This window comes from Callorhinchus milii, unplaced genomic scaffold (genome assembly GCF_018977255.1).
Source record: "Callorhinchus milii isolate IMCB2004 unplaced genomic scaffold, IMCB_Cmil_1.0 Scaffold14, whole genome shotgun sequence".
Classification (NCBI taxonomy): domain Eukaryota; kingdom Metazoa; phylum Chordata; class Chondrichthyes; order Chimaeriformes; family Callorhinchidae; genus Callorhinchus; species Callorhinchus milii.
In genome coordinates this window covers 378544-399281 of record NW_024704755.1, presented here as the reverse complement: position 1 = coordinate 399281, position 20738 = coordinate 378544, and the positions used below count along the sequence as shown (strand labels likewise).

Sequence of the window (20738 nt, the reverse complement as noted above, 5' to 3'; positions counted from 1 at the left end):
GGAGACCTCGCACTCACTGCAAGAGGAATGTAATTTTAACCTATTTTCACTTCATTTTCACCTCGCGTTTTCTTGGTTTCACATGGATTGTGTGCCTCTGGCTGTCGTCTGGCTTTCTCAAGAGCAAAATGAATGTGACTTTTTATCCAGAAAGAGAGCGGGGGAGGGGGAGGGTCACAGGATATGTCCAAGCCCTGTGGCTGTGGCTGCGCTCGCTCTCGCTGGCTTTCAGCTAAACTGAAGTTTTCATCTCCTCAGCAATGAGCCCCGGGCAGAGGCCGGGAGCGGGCACTGGCAGTTTGATGAGGACTCTCAACGCTGATTCATTCCCACTGACAGTAAATCTCTGCCTTTGCAAATGAGTCTGAGACAAAGGCGTCTCTCAGATCCGTACCAAGTTGAAATTAAATGGATAATGACCTTTGCCTGGCATCTGGCCGTGGGGATGACCTCTCTCAGACATAGAGTCAGTGATTGCTACCTCTTGTAGATCAGATATGGCCTCAGCATGGGCTGATTTGCAAGGGTGAATGCACGGCACATGGAGGACTGTGACCTGGAGTCGCTTCAGGGGATGAAACTGATAGCAATCCGAGCCCATCAAGTCTCTCTGACTTGATCTCAGCTCCAGAGGCAGACAAAGGCCCTGAGAGCTCCCGCAGGAAGATTAGTTGACACAGCGCCGATGGGACGTTTTAACTGGGGCGAGGGAAGGGATGAGATCAGTGAGCTCCTCTGTATTTAAAGTCCTGGGTGTGAGCTGACGGCTGGTTTTAATAAAGAGGGCGCAGTGCAGTTGTTCTGTGGTGAAGGAGAGAGCTGGTCCCTGCACAGACTAGGGGAAGATCTTGACGCAGTCTTAAAACATTCTCTTGGGGGGAAATCTGATTTTCTCTGACACCTGCATGCTCTCTGTGGAAATCTGTTAACGTTACTCTTCCAAAGGTGAATTTATTGGTTAGTTAAAGACATTGTGGCATCACAGCCCATGTCAGCTGTTGAACTCACATTCCAGGCTGACGTGTTCCAGTTTTGGGGGTGGTAGGGGGTGTACTCTATCATTTGGATGAGACGTTAACTTGAGGTCCCATCTACCCATATGAGTGGATATTAGAGATCCGGTGACACCATTGGGAGTATTTCTCCAGGAGTTCTGGTCAACAATCATCCACATAAATTGCTCACAACTTAATCAGATCTTGTTGGTGTAAGTGGCTGCTGTTTACCACAGAAACAGTCACTACACTTGAAGGTGATTATTCTTGAAGTATTTTGACAATAGTGTAACAATATCAGGCTAGGTAACTGCAGGTCCTTTAGTTTCTAATTTCTGTCTTTCTGTCACCTGTCACATAAGAACCTCAGTAGCCAGCAAGGAGAGAATTTGATCCTGAAATCTGGGGTGCAGGGCTGTGTGTTAACCCACTGCAGAAGCCAGTTCCTTTCTATCACCCAGGTGCACCTAGAGACAGGATCAGTCTCTCCCAGGCCATGTATAACATGGATTAGGTACAGAGCAGAGGTTCTGTGTCACTCTGGTACAGCGCCAAGCCAGACTGCTGGCTACACTGATTCTGTGTGGATAACAATGGCTGAAAACTGTGCTTTGAACATTCAATGCTTTGGAAGGTTATTGTTGGGATTAGCTGAGCAGTGTCAGGAGTGGAGAACTTGCACTTACACAGTGCCTTTCTGGTACAACAAATGTCCATAAGCTCCTTGAGTCGATTGCAAGTCTTGGTGGAGGGGTATGCGGATTTATGTTGTTGCTTTGTGGCGGGCGTTAAGAGTTGGCTAGTCAGTCACAAACACAGTTACAATGGGGGACAGACTATCTACACCCTCAACCCTTCCCCCGCAGCTGTAAAATCATGTCTTCTATTTTAAAGGATCTCTATATTTTATATTAAATTTTCTGAACTAATAGGAAGGTATCAGTGACTGAGAATCTGTTCCAGCTGCTCCCCCCACCTCACAGCATACCTTGTCTGGATCAGGAACACTCAGAGGGAAAACTGATGCCCTTTTCCTGCAGCTAAACTGAACTGTAGTCACGTGGCAAACAATCCGAGGCTCAAATGAAAAGGGGAGCCATTAAAAAAACCTGCCCGGGGCTGTGGACTGCGCCCAATATCACTGGAGCTGCAGATGTGGAGGCTGACTCTCAGGCAAGATGACTGCAGCATGTAGCTACAATTAAAATCAGCTCCTTCACCAAAAGAAAGAAAAGGAGGGGGGGAGAGAAAGAAACATCAAAGAAAGATTGAAATGTGTAGTTAGTAATAAGAATTGGACTCCTCTTGAACCGAGCCCTGGAGCGCTACATGGCCTCGTTCTTAATGAGAATTCCTGACCTCTTGGTTTGTAAGTTAAACTCGTAATCTCAGCTAATGAAGTGAACGAAACAACCCATTCCTGATTTTTTTTGTTGCCCACTTCCCATTTTCCTTGTTTGCCCCACACGCTGCTGCTTGCTGCCTGGGACACTCAGCCAGACAGACACACAGCAAAGCCGTGATTATTGAAGAGCAAAACGCCATGAGCTCTCATCAGCAATGGCTCCTCTTTCAATACAGCTTCTAACAGTCCTGCCACAGCACAGAGTCCTTGTAACAGAAGGGACAGACTTTGTCTTACCTCAGTTTCAACCCCTAATTTTCAGGCTGCTAATTTCTAATCATGTGATTGTACATTGGTCATGTTAAAAAGGTCCCCCACCCCACAACCTGCTGATATGGCCCTCCCCCACTGCCGTATCCTGAATGTGCAGTTCAATCTTAGTTATTTAAAGGAAGTATATCAGGTTTATCAGATTTAAATCCCTGGAGTCACACAGTGAAGTGTGAGAGATGAGTTGGCCCCACTCTGCTGCCTCGTTCCCCTTCACATCATGGTGTGTGGGGACACTGGGGGACCTGCAGTCACACCCAGAGCCAGGCTTCCTGTGACACCCAGAGCTTCCTGTGACACCCAGAGCCAGAACTTTCTGTGATACCCAAGGCCAGAGCTTCCTGTGACACCCAGAGCTTCCTGTGACGCCCAGGGCCAGAGCTTCCTGTGACACCCAGAGCTTCCTGTGACACCCAGAGCTTCCTGTGACACCCAGGGCCAGAGCTTCCTGTGACACCCAGAGCTTCCTGTGACACCCAGGGCCAGAGCTTCCTGTGACACCCAGAGCTTCCTGTGACACCCAGGGCCAGAGCTTCCTGTGACACCCAGAGCTTCCTGTGACACCCAGAGCTTCCTGTGACACCCAGGGCCAGAGCTTCCTGTGACATCCAGAGCTTCCTGTGACACCCAGAGCTTCCTGTGACACCCAGGGCCAGAGCTTCCTGTGACATCCAGAGCTTCCTGTGACACCCAGGGCCAGAGCTTCCTGTGACACCCAGAGCTTCCTGTGACGCCCAGGGACAGAGCTTCCTGTGACACCCAGAGCTTCCTGTGACACCCAGGGCCAGAGCTTCCTGTGACATCCAGAGCTTCCTGTGACACCCAGAGCTTCCTGTGACATCCAGAGCTTCCTGTGACACCCAGAGCTTCCTGTGACACCCAGGGCCAGAGCTTCCTGTGACACCCAGAGCTTCCTGTGACAGCCAGGGTCAGAGCTTCCTGGTAGGAGCTCTACGTGCTGTTATCCTGTGGCTTGTGAGCCTCGGGTAACTCCCAGTGGAGGGCAGGGCCAGAGGACATGTCAGTTCTCGTGAATGTACCCTGTTTAGTCTAGCTTACAGTGATGATCAGCAGGAGAGGTCAGACACCCTTTCCCCGCCCACTGCGCGGACCCCCAGATTTGCTGTGTTGCGGGAGAGCTGACAGGAGAAGATAACTGGGTGTAGTGCTAGCTGTGTGACTGTGTCTGCCTGGCTGGTTGGTTGATTGCAGCTCTGAAGAAGCAGTGTTAAAAAAACACACATTGGTCACTCAGTATTTTCCACTGGTTTTCCCTCTGCTCCTATCAGGGAATCAGTCTCCTCTCTTCCCTCTGCTGGAGGAGATTCCACTATTGGCCCGACCTTACCTTTAATTACCCTCCTACAACTGCCCTCCACCCCTCATGATCCCAACCCCCAGCTAATACAAATCCCTACCTGTCCAGCACCTTGGGACATCCTCCCGACGTGTAAATATCACTTGTTGTTGTGGTTGGCTGCGTCGCCAAGGATTTGGCTGTGCGTATGTGTCAGCAGTAAGACATTAACACGACTGACGACTTTGGCTGTCCAGGCGTCCAGAGTTTCCAGAGAGATGCACAATGTCCCTTTAAGACAGGAGAGGCACAGAGTATCGTGGAACAGTTTTTATACACACAAAAAAACCCTTGGCAGAACGTATTGCCTATCTTATTAAAATTGATCAAATGAAAAATGCCATGAATATAAAAAAAATTAAATTGAGTAAAAAAAGAAGTACGGCTGGGATTTAATATTTCATAATTGCCAAGGGACATCCTCGAGATCAATAGATTTTTTTTTCTCGAGACATGCGTCAAAAATAGAGAGAGAGAACGCGAGAGGCGAGGTTTAGTCTTTCAGGGAACACTGGTCCATTTAATTGTTGTGTCTGATGAATGTGAAGGATTGGGAACCTGCCCCACTGTGTGTGCTGGCGGCCTGGCCTCAGGCCGGTCCTGACACTTATAATTGGTTGCTGTTTGAGGTACTGCTGTCCGCCTGGCCAATAAAGCGCTGAGTCTGATGGATCTCTCCCCGTTATCAGCGCTTTCTTTTGTGAAATTTCTTCTCTTAATAGCTCATAGGCTCGTAGTCTGCATCTTTCAACCCCCTCCTAGTTAAAAAAAAGCATCCTTTCTCTCTCTCTCTCTCCCTCTCTTTCCTCCCACACTCTCTCACTCAGCTTTGCCCTCACACTCTCTCTTGCTTCTCCTCTCTCCCCCTTTTCTCCCTATTTCCTCTCTTCCCTCCCCCTCCTCCCTTTCTTCCTTCTTCCAGTGGAGTGAAGTTAATCAGCAGGAGGTGCTTGGGAGTAGCACAGCATTCTGCGGGGATGGGGGGTTGCTTTGACTTCCAGCTAGGGTGGTGGTGGGGAGGTGGTCTCTGGCTAGTCTGGAGCAGGAGTCCTGGCTGATATCCTCATCCTTACCCTGGGGACATTGAGGCCAGTCACTCACACTCTCACCCCTGCCTCTAGGTCAGAGGGTTGCGTGTTCACGGCTCTTATTGGGACGTCAAAAAGTCTACAAAAAAAGGCACAATACTTGCCAGGAATTACTGTGAAGTATTTAGAGACATTTTGAAGTCGGAAGATGCTACAAAGATTTAAGCTCTTTCTTCCTGTATTTGTGTTGCAGTCACTCCCAGTTTCAGGGAGATTTTGATCAGCTCTGCTTGTCCCGGCCAATGTGTGGCGTTCATCATCCCTGGCGCAGATTAGCTGCTGCGTTTTCCCAAACTACCCTTCAAGGTGACTCATTGTCTGAATCGCTGTGAGACATTACCCAGTGATGGGACATTCTATCAAATGGGGTGATTTTATTTAAACTTCGCATTGTAAAATCTCACTGCTGCCTCGGAAGAGGTGTTAAACCTGGCTCACCATCTGTGCTTGTTCAGGTGGGCATTAGAGATCCCACGGCGCTATTGGAAAAGAAGGGAGTTTCCTGACCGACAATCCCCCAGATAAAAAATTGGTCATTCACTTCCTGACTGTTTGTGGGGTGATGCTGGGTGCAAATTAGCTGCTGCGGTTGCCTACAAATACACAGTCACTACACTTCACAGTAAATAATTCTGTGAAGTGTTTAAGAGACCTTTCAACGTCTTTATCAAATTGAAGAACTGTCTGAATGAGATGCTCTAGTAACGATGACTATGTTCAGCCAAGGGGCGGGGACCTGGCCAGGGAGTCACTGTCTGCATGTCTCAGTGAAGCCAGCAGAGAGCATGCAGCATTCATAAATAACAATCCTGCCCTTTGATACAGCGCCTTTCATGTCAGGAGGGAGTCTCGGAGCACTTCACAGGATTGATTCACTGTAAAGTGTAGTGACTAGAGTAGGGATGGTAGCTGAGTATTGGGAACATATGCCAGCATGAACAGCCTCGGGTAACATCAAGAGGAAGTCCCTGTGCAGGCACCACCTCCACCTGCCATCACCTATTGCCTGAGAACCCGCCCTGGAAGTTCTGTCCCTCCCTCCCTCACACACCCAGGACAGCCTCTCACTGTCTGCCTGTCGTCTGCCTGTCTGACTGCCCACAATATCTCTGTTCCCAACAGTTAATGAGGTTATATGGTTTGCTCTTCCCATTTTTTCTTTTATTCTCTCCCCCCACCCCCCCGCTACCGTCCTCTCTGAACCAGCCTGATTGTGGAGTCCTGTAGCTCAGTGGTTAGACCTCTTGCCTCATAAGCGAGACACCTGGGTTCTATTTCTGGCTGTGCAAAATATTGGGCAAGTTTCCTTACTCTGTTTACCTAGCAGTAAGTAGGAACCCGGTTGTTAGTCGATTGGTGGATAGCTTTTCTGGAGATAATAATCCCTCCCAAAAAATAATAATAATTTGGTCACTCAATTTGGTCACAACTGTTTGTGGGACACTGCTGTTCGCAATTGGCTGCCGCGTTTCGCCTACAAATGTACAGTCAATTCACTTTACAGTCTATTCTGTGAAGTGCTTTGAGACGTCTAGAAGACGTGAAAAGTGCTATATCAAATGTAAGGATTATTTTATTATAACCCACCCTCTCCCAGTCTGGCACTCACAGCTGATGGTATTCTCAGCATATGCTTCTTACTGCCGCTGTTCCAGTCTGTGATCTTTAGAGTGCTTAAGACGTGGTCAGACTAGCGCGAGGCGTGTTGTATTGATTAGTACCTGCATGGCTCTTAGAGAAAGCTTTGATATTATCACGTTTTATTTCTGACGCCCCCCATTGTCTGGGAATTATTCCATACAGCGTAAGGAAACAGGTCATTCGGCCCATCTAGCCCCCATGTGTGGTATTGGGGGAGAGGGAAAGGCGCTGTCAAGGATTGGGGGTAAAATTATAAGAGGTGGAATGAACTGTCCAGAATAGAAAATCTGATCTCAGCCCCAAATCCAGGGGAACTCGGAACCTGCCGGTAAGCACTAAAGGCTTCCCTCGTCACAGGGCCACCAACAGAACATGGCGAGGCCATCCAAACCAGGGGAGTAACTCGCAAGATATTAGCAGCTCGTCCCTGGGAGGGTTTGTGGGGCCACAGCACGTTCTGGAGGAAGTGGGGGCTCTGTTCTGATTAATAACCCCCCCCCCCACCCCATTGTTACAGTTTTATGTCATGTGTCCATCTCCACCCACCCCCTTGCAACCCTGTCCCCTCTGAGCTCACATTCTTTATGTTGTCTGTGTTGAGGTTTGAGAATTTCGGCTTGTCTGGGGAGAGGGTTCATGTTGTGGGGAATTCTGTTTGCACTAAAGCCGGATGGTGGAACAATGCTGATGTTGTGACTAATTTAGTAACTACAATAAAAAGCTGCACTGAGCAGATTGCCCTGATTTTGTTTAAAACCTGTGCAGCCCTGGTGCTGCTGTGTAGCTGTGCAAACCTTATTTTAGTCAAGGAGAAAGAGGAGGAAAAAAACACCTTATTACTTCGAACTGCTGCGAGCCATTTCAGTCTCTAAAGGTTTTGGGTTGCCTGGGGCCATGTGTCTGCAGTGTTTCGGGAAATAACTTGCCTTCGCACGAACGCTGCTGTGTTGTGTAGCGCTGTTTGCCCCCCAGCATCCCCGCTCGCTCCATCTCCCTTAACCCTTTGCTTCCTCACCCACCTCGCCTCCTCTCAGACAGGAACAGCACTGGTCCAGCGCTGAGCAGACAGAAAGTGGCCAATTTAAAACAAAATCTAAATGTAAAGCGTTCCCAGAGGTCCACTGAGTAATCACAGCACACTCAGGCCTTTCCCTGCCTGGCCATTGAAATGATCATCAAGAAATGATCTGTTACTTGAGGGGCGGAGGGTGTATGTGTGTCTTTGTGCATGTGAATGAATGTGTGTACGTTTGTGTGTTTGTGAGTGTGTGTGTATTTGTGTCTGAATAGATGTAGATAAAATGTTATTTCCTGTGCAGAGCAGCGTTTCTAGCTTCTCAGACCTCAGTCAAATCTGAAAATCTGAGCTCTTCCAACACAAACAGACTCAAACTGATGGTGATACAGAGTTATGCCCACCTTCCCTCCCACCTTGCTCATCCTGCACGCTTTGTGTGTACACTCTGGGGTTAGGGCTGTGTGTGTACTCAGTGGGGATAGGGTTGTGTGGTTAGGGCTGTGTGTACAGGCCTGGGGTTAGGGTGCAGTGAGAGTCTGTGCCTGGGGTTAGGGTGCAGTGAGCTAGCTGCCTGTGAGTGAGTGAGCTCAGACTGTTTGGGGCCGGTGGAGTGTGTGAGATTTCATTTTGGGCNAAAAATTAAATTCTTTCACAAACTACCGCCTGCCGCGCCCAGCCTGGCAGCTGATCAAACGGTGGAAACACCATCTGCCCCTGAGCCTGAGCCAAGCCCGTTCCTCCCTCCCGGCCCAGGCTGCCCGAGGGGGAATCCACAACCAGATACTCTTTGAGAAACAGCTCTGAGAACAGTCATGTGTGTGCCTGTGTGAGAGAGAGAGGACGTGTAGGTGAGAACATTGACGTGTGTGAGGATTTGTGTGTGAGAGGATGTGAGTGTAAGTGAATGCACAGGTGAGCATATTTTATAAGAAAAGCTTCAAACAATAGGAAAAGGGCAGTGGGAGTTAGTTGGGAATTGGGAGAAGCTGGAGTGAGTAACGTGTGGGAGCGCTGGCACACTCCCTTAGGCCAGTTTTTGTTTTCTTTTTCTCTCTCTGTTCAGCTCACTAATTTGTTACTATGGCTACAGACAATATTGGCCTTTGTTTGGCTTGGATACAGAAAGGTGCCCTCCCTCTTACACACACACCAGTAGCTGAGCTTTGGAGGGTCAGGACCGCCCTCTCCCGCCCCCAGTTTTGTCGTCTATTCTTTCTCGCTTTCCTGAAGTCCCATCTTGCTCCGTGGCCTTGTCTTGTCTGCCTGGTGACGTTTGCAGATACAGGGTTTATTGTGAGACACTGTAGCCGGAGGTCCAGCTCACAGTCAGGACTGATGCCCCAGTGCAGTCCTGGGGTGGGTAGGGGGTGCGCTGGATTGTACCAGGTACTGTCCTCGGGGTGAAGCGTTAAACTGAGTCACATTGTTCAAGTGGGCGTTAATGATCCCACGGCGCTACTGAACAAGGGAAGTTTCTCTCTCTCTCCCAGTGAAGCTGGCTGACAATCCCTCAGATAATGAAAATTGCTCGTTCACTTCAAGCCTGGGGGTGGGGTCTTGTAGCCAAACTGTCTGCTTCTCGAGTTCAGTATTGTTGTGGTAAACATGGTTCTTTACATGTGGGGGGATTTGCCAGCTCACAGGGCAGGACAGCCCCCTCTGACATGCTCCCCGTGTGAAGGGTTCTATGTCAATGTAAGTTGTTGTTATCATAAAATGCAGGAGCTTGATTCTCCGGTTGACCACAGCTGGAGCGGAGCCGTCACAAAGCACTGTCCTGGGCCGGGCTGACAAACTGCTGCCGTCAATCTGAGCTCCCAGAGAGCGCGCGGGACTTTGGCGAGCTGTCGGGTTGGGCTCCACAATAGCAGGCGGTGGAGGTGTGAGAAATACCCAACACGTGCTGTGAAAGGACAATGGACGACTTGAGTAGTTTTGAGGACTAACCCAGCTTTGCTGTAAGTACTGATTGTGTGTGTCTGATCCCCACAGAACGCTGCCTCCACACCAGGGCTTCAGGCTGGACCCGGGGCCTCGGCTGGCCGTCAGTACACCCGCCAGCGAGTTACACGCGTGAACCTCAGGGACTTAATCTTCTACATGGAACAGGAGCCAGAGACGTCCCACTCGCTCACACTGTACCGAGCTCTGCTGAAATGAGGGGCAGGAGAGCTACCTGCACCCCCACCTCCAGCCTGTGCCTTTTTAATCTTTATTCATTTAGTTACAAAACATGTTTACTCTCATCATACCTCATCTTTTATAACTTTAGATACCTCCAACTGATCGTCCACACCCAGTGTTTAATCATCATTTGTGTCAGATCTCACGTTTGTGAGAGGGGGGTTGTGGGGGGGCTGCCCCCTACCCTCACATGCCCCCAATATTCCTGTCGGAGTCTTGATGTTGATGTAAGTTTGCGGAGCAGCCCGTGCTCAGGACAAGGGAACGAACGACTGTAATTTGTTCTTTATTGTATTTGTATCTTTATTTAACGTTTTCTTTTATACGCTGACTGTCCAGTGTAACGTTCAGGGAGCTTTGCCGGGCGGTCCCATTGTCTTCCTGAGGTCGCTGGCTCTCACAGTCTCACCAGTGAGTATTTGGGGGGAGGAGAGGGATGGGGATGTAGAAGAACACCTTTAATTTGGAAGGTGGGTGGGGGAGGAAGACTAGCCCTCTGAGCTCCCCAGAGCTGTACTTTGCCATGAGAAAACAGCACCCTTTATTGCTGAGTGTGAAGTGGGCCTGACTATGTGAGGGACCTGGAAGCAGGTCAGACGCGTACTCACTGGCTCTCACCCCACGGGCTGGGCTGGGTCTCAGATTGACTCCTGGCTCCAGGTCTGAGCTGGGGGGGGGTGGGGGGGAGGGCAGGAGTCACAGGGGAGGGGAGAGTTGGGGGAGGGGCTGGGACAGAAACAAAGCACAAATGATTTCTCAATCAATTTTTAAAAAAGTTTTAATTTTTTATGGTTCTTAAAGAACGAGCAAAAGTATATTTGCACTTGATCTGCTGCCAAACTCTTATTTAAGACGGTGTTTTATGTGAACAGGCGAGCGAGTGATCATGTAGGAAAGAAAGGAGATGGTTTTTAAGTGTCTCGCTAATGTGTACATAGTGTTTACAAAGCCCGCTGGTTATTAGAATGACCTTATTTTTGGTAACGAAACTCTGTACATACGGTCCAGCTGGGACTGCAGCACCGCGACTACAGAAACTCGCGACTTTGTACTTATTTTGTAAAGAAGTAAAAGCGTCTGTTTTATTAAACTTTCCCGCGATCTCCGCCGTCTGCTTCCATCAGTATGTTGGAGCGGGAGGGGGGGGGGGCGGTGTTGGGAAGGGTTGAGGCTCAACATGGTTTCTCTCCCCCTACCCTCCCGGAATTACTAGAGTGATGTCAATGTAGCCCTGAGAGAGGCCATAACCCCAACCCAGCCAACATGGAGCAGACAGAGCGCGAGTGTAAATAGGCTGGGGTTTGGTTAGTGCACAGTGAGACTGACTGGCTGGTTAGCACATGGTGAGCACACGTTAGCACACAATTACTGTGCAGCTGTGTGTGTGTGCGGGAGAGCACAGCTGTAACACAAACACCTGGGAGATTGCAGGTAAACATTTTATTTTTAATTTTTTTCATTTTAAAAAAGTGACTTAACTTTCTCTTCAGTGTTTATTAATCATATGAGAGTCGGTCGCTCAGTGCAGCTGTGGCCACAACGGCTCCGGTGATGGGGACCTGGTGTTTCTTGGTCACCTCTGGCTGTGGCTGAGTGGAGGTTGTGGAGAGAGGAGGGAGTCGTACACTCTGTTATTACAAGGAGCTGTGAGCAGCCCCTCCCTGACACTGATGGGGTCAGGCCTTCACCACTGCAATGGGTTTGACGCCCACAGTGAACAGAGGGGTGGCTGATCAGAAGCCAAAGTGAAGTTAGCCCAGGCTGGTCCTGCACAATATTCCCCCGGCCAGCCTGACCCTCCCCCCCACCCGTCCATCACGACCCAAGAGGTGGGGGCGACTGACCCCCGGGAGGTGGGGAGGTTCACGTTCATTCCTGGCTGAAAGTCATCCTGCTATTTACAGTTTAAATTAAAATGACTTGAATCTTCAAACTTCAACATTTTCACTTTAGGCTTTTAAAAAAATGTAAAACGTTTTCTAAATCTGTTTCGTCCAAATTCAGCGAGTTGTGCTGGGGGGGTGGTGGGGGGAGGGAGTGCGGGGGTGTGGGGGAGGAGGGGAGGGGGCTGGACACAGCCACACCGCACCTTAAGAGCCACTGTTTCCAAAGTAGACCAGCATCTCCACAAGTCCCTCTCTGGCAGTTCCTCTCTGGCTGGCTCAGGTCCCGCTGGTGTCCATTCCCCGTGGGGCAAGTCATGGCGTCAGGCCTGAATGTCCCTCTCGGTGCCGGTGCGAAGCCAAGTCCAGTAACGGAATCAAAACGCCAATAAAATAAAAAACGGAGTGATTGTGGCGGGTGGGCTTCAGCGCCCTAGTCCAGTGGCTCCTGCTTTATCCTGACGGGGGTGGGTGTGAGCTGTAGGCGTCTGTCCTGACGGTGAAGCATGTACTCGCTGAACTGCGAGGAGTCCACTCCCCCACCGCAGGAACCCACCACGCTGAATCCCTTCTGTAGTAACCGTTCCAGCACCTGCTCGGGAAAGAGACACAATAATCAGACAGTGAACTCACTCCTGCTTCCCACTGCATTCTCCCCCCGCCCCCCACTCAGCAGTCTGCATTAAGCACAGGTACAGAAGCCTCCTCTGCCCATAGATCTCATCCTTCTCTATTCCTTGACTCCTGTCTTTCCCTGACAGCATAGATGTGTAGAGGGAGCTTTACTGTGTCTCTAACGCTGACCTGGGAGTGTGGATGGCCCATTACCTGCACGGAGTTGAGTCTGCAGTAACCATTCAGAGGGAACCTGATGACGTGAGTCGGGTCCTGGTTCCAGCCTGCGTTCACCGAGTTACACATCACGTCTCCGGTCTCGGGGAAGATGTCCTCTATTAGCGACTTCTCTCCGCTCAGCGTGATGCGCTCACCCAAGTCAGGCGTCACTCTGACCACCACACAGTCACAGGGCTGTGAGAACTTGCGGAACTCCCGGTCCTGTTTCCACCGCTCCAGCTCCTTCAGCATGGGCTGCAGCTGGTAATACTTTGCCTCCTCGTACAACAGGCTGAAATCCTGCAAAGCCACAGTACATTACTTGCTCTATCTCATGCATGAGCTGTCCCCCTCCCCCACCCTCTGGCACCCGCTGGGAAACCAGGAATTTTCCAGGAAATAGTTTTCCTATGCATTGAATTATTGTTTGCCTCCTTTGGGAACAGACTGCAGGTCACTGGGAGCTATAATGAGGGTAAGTTGAATGTGTGGGGGGTCGGGAGGGAGATATTGTCGCTAAGCTGCTGGGGATCTATGTTCCTGACCTCAACGGATGAACACAAGAAAGTTGCTCACAGGGAAAGGCTTTGTTCGAGCCTTTCACAGAGAAACTCTCCTGTCCTCCTTGGAGGAGAGGTAAACAGGGTGGAGGTCTCCTTGGAGCTGAATTGGCTCCAAGGTGACATATTTGGCAACGGAATTTCGGAATCGAGCCCACTCCCTGTGATGGTCTCTAGTCTGGTTCCTGAGCCAGGTGTGTGCGCAGTATTCCAGGACATTGCTGATGACAGTACAGCCCAGTCTGGTTCTTCGGCTGGACTTACTTTCTGGAATTAGGTAAGCGGGATGCATATCTCTGGGATTTCCATGTGTTGGTGGGATGTATGGAAATCTTAGCTTGGTTTGGAGACTCTGAAGCACAGCGATGGGTTTCCGCATGTGTTAGACATCCGGCTGAGCAAAAAACAAGACCGAGCCCACTTAGTCCACAGCTGGCGTTCGCAGGCAGCCTCCCCATGGACACTTGTGGAACACCTGGGACATTCCCAATTCTTTCTCTCACCTTGAAATCCTCCGGGAGCAGCAGCTTGGATGTTCGGAGGAAGCTGAGAATGTAGCGGAAGATCTCACCATCTCGGTCAATGAAGTAATGCTGCTTCAGGCTGTCCAGCACAATGGGTTCCGTGCCATTAAACAGGCGCCCGATCCTGAGGGACACAATGTCAGAGGTGTCAGTGCACACAGCAGCTTCATGTTACTTTCTACAGCATTGTAAAAACCACAGCACTCAATGCATCGTGTCCGTGCTGGTGATCGCTCCCCACTGTTGCTCTCTACTCTAATCCCATTCCCTGCTTTCTCCCCATCATAACTATGCTCGCTCCCCACTGGAACTCTACTGCAGTCCAATTTCCTTTTTAATGATATTATGGTCACTTTCAACAGCCGCTTACTGCAAAGAGTTCCATGTACTAATAACCCTCTGAGAATTTTTCTTTAAAACTTTCCCCTTAGATGCCGGCCTGGCTCACTCAATCAACCATCTTCTCTGAGCCAGAAGCCCTGTGTTAGGACTCAAGTTTACAGTCTAGGCTGATGCTCAAGTGCTGAACTGGAGGATCGCTGCATTTTCAGAGGTGCCATCCTTCAAATGAAAGTCTGTCTGCCTGTTTAGGTGGACGTTAAAGATCCCAACTCTGCTGGAAGAGCGACGGGAGTTTATCAGTGTCCCTCCCAACAATCTTGAACTTTGCTGCATGTAAAATGGCAGCTGTGTTTACCTATATAAAAGATCATTGTACACTTGACAGAAATTCCCCTTGAGAGATTTTTCAGGTTACAAACCTTGGGACATCCAATATGAAAGGCGCTATACAAATGTTTTTTGTTGTTGTTATAAAACCTAAAGTTCTTTAACACTTCCAGAGACAACCCTGATCTTGTAACCCTTTTTTCAATAATCTTTCTCTGGATTCTGACAAATTGTCTCAGAATATTAATCTGGGAGCTACCCTGCGGGAGGGGTGCTATATGAATGCAAGTTGTTGTTGCTGTTGTAGTTGTTGTTGTTAAAGATCTACCGTTGGATTCCCCTCAGCCTTCTCTGTTCCATTTCTTTGATGGGTCCTCAGATTAACACCCCTCACCCCAGGATCACCAATACCATTCCTGGTTCTTCCTCACACAGCGGTTTGGGATTTAGTCTGGCACAGCAGGAGTTAACTCACAGCCTCTTGATCTCTGCACTCGGGGCTTTTATTTTACAAGCAATCCTGCCTGGCCACAGAACATTTCTCCAGAGATAGAGGCTCTGAGAATCGATGCAAAACGATTTACAGAATCAATAATCAGCCCCCTGTCTGCCTGAGGTATTAACCGCAGCCTTTTTACTGCTTTACTCTCAGCGAAACCGGATCCAATAATAGGCAGTTACAATGTAACAGTGTCGGTGCTACAGTGACAGTGTTACAATGTGTCAGTGTCAGGGCTACAGTGTGACAGTGTCAGTGTTACAATGTGTCAGTGTCAGGGCTACAGTGTGACAGTGTCAGTGTTACAATGTGTCAGTGTCAGGGCTACAGTGTGACAGTGTCAGTGTTACAATGTGTCAGTGTCAGGGCTACAGTGTGTCAGTGTCAGTGTTACAATGTGTCAGTGTCAGGGCTACAGTGTGACAGTGTCAGTGTTACAATGTGTCCGTGTCAGGGCTACAATGTAACAGTGTCGGTGTCATGGCTAAGAATGTATTGGTATCAGGATTACAATGCAACAGCGTGAGAGCTATGATACATTCACTCTGTGTGGAGCTAAACTGCCACAACTGGGGCAGGGAAACAGTCAGACTGGGTTCCTCACCTCAGTGCGTGTTCTTCAGCTGTGTGACAGTGCATTTTGTTCACTAGAAGTGAGAAGGATTAATCTGCAGCAATGTGAAGCCTCTGATATGTTCTTGAAACTGACTCCCATCTGATTCAATGCCATTCTTGGAAGTGCAACCACACGGTATGTTTCACATTGTAATTGTTACTGATTGTCACAGTGCTGGCGGCTGCTCTTACCTGGAGTCGGGGTATCTGGTGAGGGTGGCCAGGCTGCTGGTGTACATGTGGCCTCCAACATCAATGTGAACCGGGGCGTTGGACTTGGTGAGCTGTGCTGGTGAAGGGATGCCCTGAGAGACCACGGGAGAGACAGGAGAGCGTGTCAGAGACAGCCTGGACATGGTTCTTCCTTCCTAAGATAGAAACACACCCACAACAATAAATAAAAACCTAAATAAACCAGGCGGGCTCTCCGACTAGTGACTGTGGGGTAGAGAAGAGGGTTATAATTGGGGCTGGTGAATGTGATCGCTGGGAACTTTCTGACTGAAGAGGTGTTGATAAAGCTTGGACATGTTCTGGTACCATGTGAGGAATCCTGTTCAACATGTGAGCACCCAGAGCCTGGCTGAGCAGTCAGTGCTTCTTAGAACAAACAGTAAAGAGTCCTATAGCATAGGTTAGCACACTTGCCTCATGAGCAAGAGGACCTGGGTTTGATTCCCGGGCAGGGTGAAACCTTAGTTTCCTTACTCTATTTACCTAGCAATATGTAGGAATCTGGTTGTTAGTCAATCGGCAGATCGCTTTGTGTGGGTAATCCTTCAAAAAAAATAATAATAATTTGGTCACTCAATCCAGGACTTTGTGAGACACTGCTGTGTACAACTGCCTGCCACATTTCACCCACTAAATACAGTCAATTCACTTTACAATATATGTAGCATCTTGCGATGTCTCAATGACATCATAAGGCACTATATCAAATGCAAGGATTATTATTATTGGATTATTATTATGATTAAAGACACTGGGACAGCCCTGGCCGTAATTCAGAGCATTTGCATCCAGTTGTTTCAGGGACAAACACCAGAGGAAAGATATTATTGACACAGTCTCTGAGCATGGGGGGTGGGGGGGGGGATGCCTGCTGTGAGTAATGTGCGTCTCTGTCGCTCTGTGTGGAGCTAAACTGCCACAACTGGGGCGGGGAAACGATCAGACTGGGTTCCTCACCTCAGCACGTGTTCTTCAGGTGTGTGACGATGCCTTTTGTTCACTATAAGTGAGAAGGATTAAGCTATGTAGCAATGTGAAGCCTCTCATACATGCTTGAAACTGACTCCCATCTGATTCGATGCCATTCTCAGAATTGCAAGCACACGGTATGTTTTACATTAAAAATAACCTCCATCTTTCTGTGACCTGCTGATGTGAACTTTTGACTATTTAATCCCTCTCCAGCTCTCAATTTCAGAACATCCAAATACAATATCCAGATTTGCAAGTTATCACATCTGGTCAGACGGTGGGGAGAGTATTTTAAACACACTCATCTCCCCCACCCACCCCAAATCATCCCTCTTTCCCCCCTGCCCCAACCCCCCAACTCACTGCACTCAATGTTCCAATGTTAGCAGCAGTGTTACTATTTCTCCACTATTCCCAATCTCTGGGGAGCGAGTACACTGTATGCAGTGTTACTCCTGTTGAAGGATTGCTGGCAGGTCCAAGGCTACATCATTTAGGTTGATTTCCCGGCGGTGATAATAACATCCCCAACCAAGCAGGGATTTGCATCTCGATTTCTTCTTCACAAATGTTTGCAATGTGTCTGGCCGGTGGGGGAGTTGTGGGTGGGGTCACAGAGAACAAAAAGCACTATTCATCAGCAGGCAGGGCACAGACTGAGAGATACACACACCCAGCATCCTGCCCACAGTACAAAATCCAATCACTTTTCCTTAAACATAACACATACAAGGTGACTTCCTGCAGAGTCAGGGCTGTGTAGCTCCTGTCCTGTGTTTGTGTTGCCCTCTCCTCCCCTCCCTCCCCCCAGCTCTAGCTTCTCTGGTTTTAACCATAAAAGGTAAAGGAAGCTGATGCCATCCAGGCTGTGGCCTTGGGCTGCCTGTCTGCCTGCAGCACAGAACTAGAGAGACAGCTTCTCGTAGGATCACATCTCCCAGCAACACAGCCTTGGGCATTTCTCTGCTGTGAACCTCAGACACTCGCTCACTAGGAAATGTTTCTCTCAGAAGCTTCTAAAGTTTGGGGATATTTGAATCTATTGCCTATCGATCCCCAGGGCTCTGGGCCAATGGCGACCAGCAAACAACAACAACAACTTGCATTTATATCGCGCCCCTCACATGGCAGTGTTCCAGACCAGCACTGCTGCTGCTGATGTTGGGGAATGAGAGATCAGTTGCTAACTCACACAGATGGAAAGTCACTAAACCAGCCTTTTCTGTTTCTCACAACCAGACAACACAATGATTTAACTATCACTGAACTAGATTGTCTTTTAACTTTATCAAATCAAATCTTCCCTCCTTCACTCCTCAAGACCCTAACTCACAGCAGGACAGGCTCTGGCACTGACTGATGCTGGCAATTTGAATCCTGACATTTCATCATTTCCCTCTTGTGATTTGTTCCTACAGCAGCACCCTGACTCCTGTTCTCATGGGTGAACCACCTGTGTGTCATGTGGTGCAGTAAAGCTCCCTCTATAGTCCACACTCCCAGGTCATGGTAGAGACAGTAAAACTCCCTCAACACTGTCCAACCACACATCCAGGTCAGGTTGGAATTTGATGTGGACTTTCCTGGATGCTCTCTGGGTGAGACACTAATGTGTCTCGATCTGTTGATCTGTTCCTCACCCAGATCCCTTGCCTGAGGGGCGGGAAATTGCTGAGTCCCTCCCGCTCCACACCCAACCTGACCCAGGACAGGGGGGCCCGGTGTCTGCGCTCGGGATGATGTGTGTCTCCCCACTGCTAACGAGCTGAGCAGCTGAGTGGGGCCATCAGTGCTCTCAGGCTCCCACACAACGTTTATAATCACACGTGCCCGATGGCCTTGAGTTTACTCGACCTCTGGCTGGTAAATGGTTCACTCTTAGTACACACACACGTACAGGTGCACACGCACATGCACAAGTACACACGCAGGCACACACACTGTCAAAGAGAGACACACATACATACGTACAGAGACATACTCATATCACAGTCACAAAGAGAGACACAGACAGAGAGCGAGAGAAAGACACACGTACATCTGTACACAGTCTGTAACTAGTCACTGAATGGCGAATAGTGTGTAAATGTCCCTGAATCTGATTTGGCCGCTACCTTTCCTTTTAAACTTTTTGTCACTTATTAACAGCCAGAAACCGCGGGCTCCACACTTGTAAAATTATAATTTAAAAAGAAACTTCTATCTCCCCCCCAGTGTCTATATGTGTGCATCTATGTGAGTTTGTTTCTGTCTGTCTGTCTGTCTGTCTGTGCTTCGGGACGCTACCCGTGTGAAATGTGTTATCTAATGCAAGTTGTTATTGTGTGTATGTCTGTGTGTGTGTGTGTGTGGGGGGGGGGTGTCTATCTGTGTGTTTGTGTGTGTCTGGGTCTCTGTGTTGGGGGGAATAACTAATCCTTGGGGCACAATAGCGAGACCTCCCCAAACTGCCAACATGGCGAGGTTTACAGTTGCCTGGAGAAAAGCTGATTGTAGGAATAACCATCGCGATGGGAATTTAGCACCGAATCCGCTCTGGGCTGTGCTCTGTGGCGCCACTGCTCGCTCCCGAGAGCAGCTTACACTCTCCTCCCTCTGTCTATCCCTCCCTGTGTCTGTCTCCCTCCCTCTCTGTTCCTCTCTCTCTCTCTCTCTGTGTCCCTCTCTATGTGTCCCTCTCGCTCGATCCCTCCGTATCCCTCTCTCCCTCTCTCTGTCTGTCTCCTCTCTGTTCCTCTCAATGTCTCCCTCTGTGTCACTTACACTTTCCAAAGGACTCTGTTCCCGCAACCAAAAGTATTTAAAAGCATCGTAAGTCCAAGGCTGAATAGAAGATGCGGAGAGAACCCCTCCCCCCCCCCCCCCACACACACAGATACACACACACACACAGATACACACACACACAGATACACACACACAGATACACACACACAGATACACACACACAGATACACACACATACCGAAACACAAACACACACACAGAGTCTGTCACACACACACAGACCAGGAGGCGCTGCTTACAGTGAACATGGACTCAGCGCCTCTCTTTCCCTCTCTCTCGTCTCCGGATTCCTTCTCTTCAGGAAAGGCAGCGGCGCCGATTGTGAAAAATCCCAGTCTTTTCCTCTCTGTCTGTCCTGTCTGTCTCTGTCTCGGTGCCTGTGTCTGTCTCTGTCTCTGTCTGGGTGTCTGGCCGTCTGTCGCTGTGTTTAGATGCAGATGCGAGTTGAGTTGTTGCAGAAGAGAAACCAATAATCCGTCCGTAATCAGCCTGGAGGAGGAGGAGGAGGAGGAGGAGGGAGGGTTGCTGAAGGCTGGGGTGCCTCGGGCCAGGGATTAGGGTGTAATTAGCTGGTCTCCCTCCCGCCCTGGGGAAGCTTCGCCAGGAACCATTTGAAAGAATATTTTTCTCTTTTTTTCGCTCGACTGTGAGGCAGTCTGAGAGCCGCTGGTGACAGGATTTCTCCCTGTTTCTCCCTTTCTCTTGTCTTCTTGTTGTGAAAATCCTGATAACGGTTCTGTATGTGTGTGTGTCTGTATCTCTCTCTCTCTCTTTCCCAGTCACTGTATGTGTGTGTCTCTCTCTCTCCCAGTCACTGTATGTGTGTCTCTCTCTCCCAGTCACTGTATGTGTGTCTCTCTCTCCCAGTCACTGTATGTGTGTCTCTCTCTCCCAGTCACTGTATGTGTGTCTCTCTCTCCCAGTCACTGTATGTGTGTGTCTCTCTCCCAGTCACTGTATGTGTGTGTCTCTCTCTCTCCCAGTCACTGTATGTGTCTCTCTCTCAGTCACTGTATATGTGTATCTCTCTCCCAGTCACTGTATGTGTGTGTCTCCCTCTCTCCCAGTCACTGTATGTGTCTCTCTTTCTGTCACTGTATATGTGTATCTCTCTCCCAGTCACTGTATGTGTGTGTCTCTGTCTCCCAGTCACTGTATGTGTGTGTCTCTCTCCCAGTCACTGTATGTGTCTCTCTCTCCCAG

At 49.3% G+C, this 20738-nt stretch overlaps 2 protein-coding genes across 3 annotated transcripts in view; one reads left to right on the top strand and one right to left on the bottom strand.

Annotated features, from left to right (window-relative positions):
* Positions 1–11064, top strand: part of LOC103188100 (transcription initiation factor TFIID subunit 4) — a 42127-nt gene extending 31063 nt beyond the window's left edge. Inside the window, exon 16 of the mRNA XM_007907949.2 lies at positions 9767–11064. Coding sequence (XP_007906140.2) covers positions 9767–9934 — 168 coding nt within the window. The 3' untranslated portion in view covers positions 9935–11064. The remainder of the gene's footprint in view (positions 1–9766) is intronic.
* A 942-nt stretch (positions 11065–12006) lies between these two features.
* Positions 12007–20316, bottom strand: LOC103188069 (BTB/POZ domain-containing protein kctd15-like). 2 transcript variants are annotated; one of them, XM_007907910.2, is made up of 5 exons: positions 19775–20316; positions 15735–15910; positions 13739–13883; positions 12670–12975; positions 12007–12433 (listed from the first exon to the last, which is right to left on the bottom strand). In XM_007907910.2, the coding sequence occupies exons 1-5, from the start codon at positions 19781–19783 to the stop codon at positions 12275–12277; spliced, it is 795 nt and encodes a 264-aa protein (XP_007906101.1). In that variant the 5' UTR covers positions 19784–20316; the 3' UTR covers positions 12007–12274. The 2 variants fall into 2 exon arrangements, with proteins under 2 accessions (XP_007906101.1, XP_007906102.1); XM_007907911.2 differs by having other exon boundaries at positions 15735–15847.
* Between the last annotated feature and the right edge of the window lie 422 nt (positions 20317–20738).

Coding starts and splice junctions, on each gene's coding strand:
- LOC103188069 (XM_007907910.2), bottom strand. Junction 13,884..15,734: donor ACCAGATACCCCGACTCCAG/GTAAGAGCAGCC, acceptor TGTGTCCCTCAG/GATCGGGCGCCTGTTTAATG. Junction 12,434..12,669: donor GCAGACTCAACTCCGTGCAG/GTAATGGGCCAT, acceptor TTTCCCGAGCAG/GTGCTGGAACGGTTACTACA.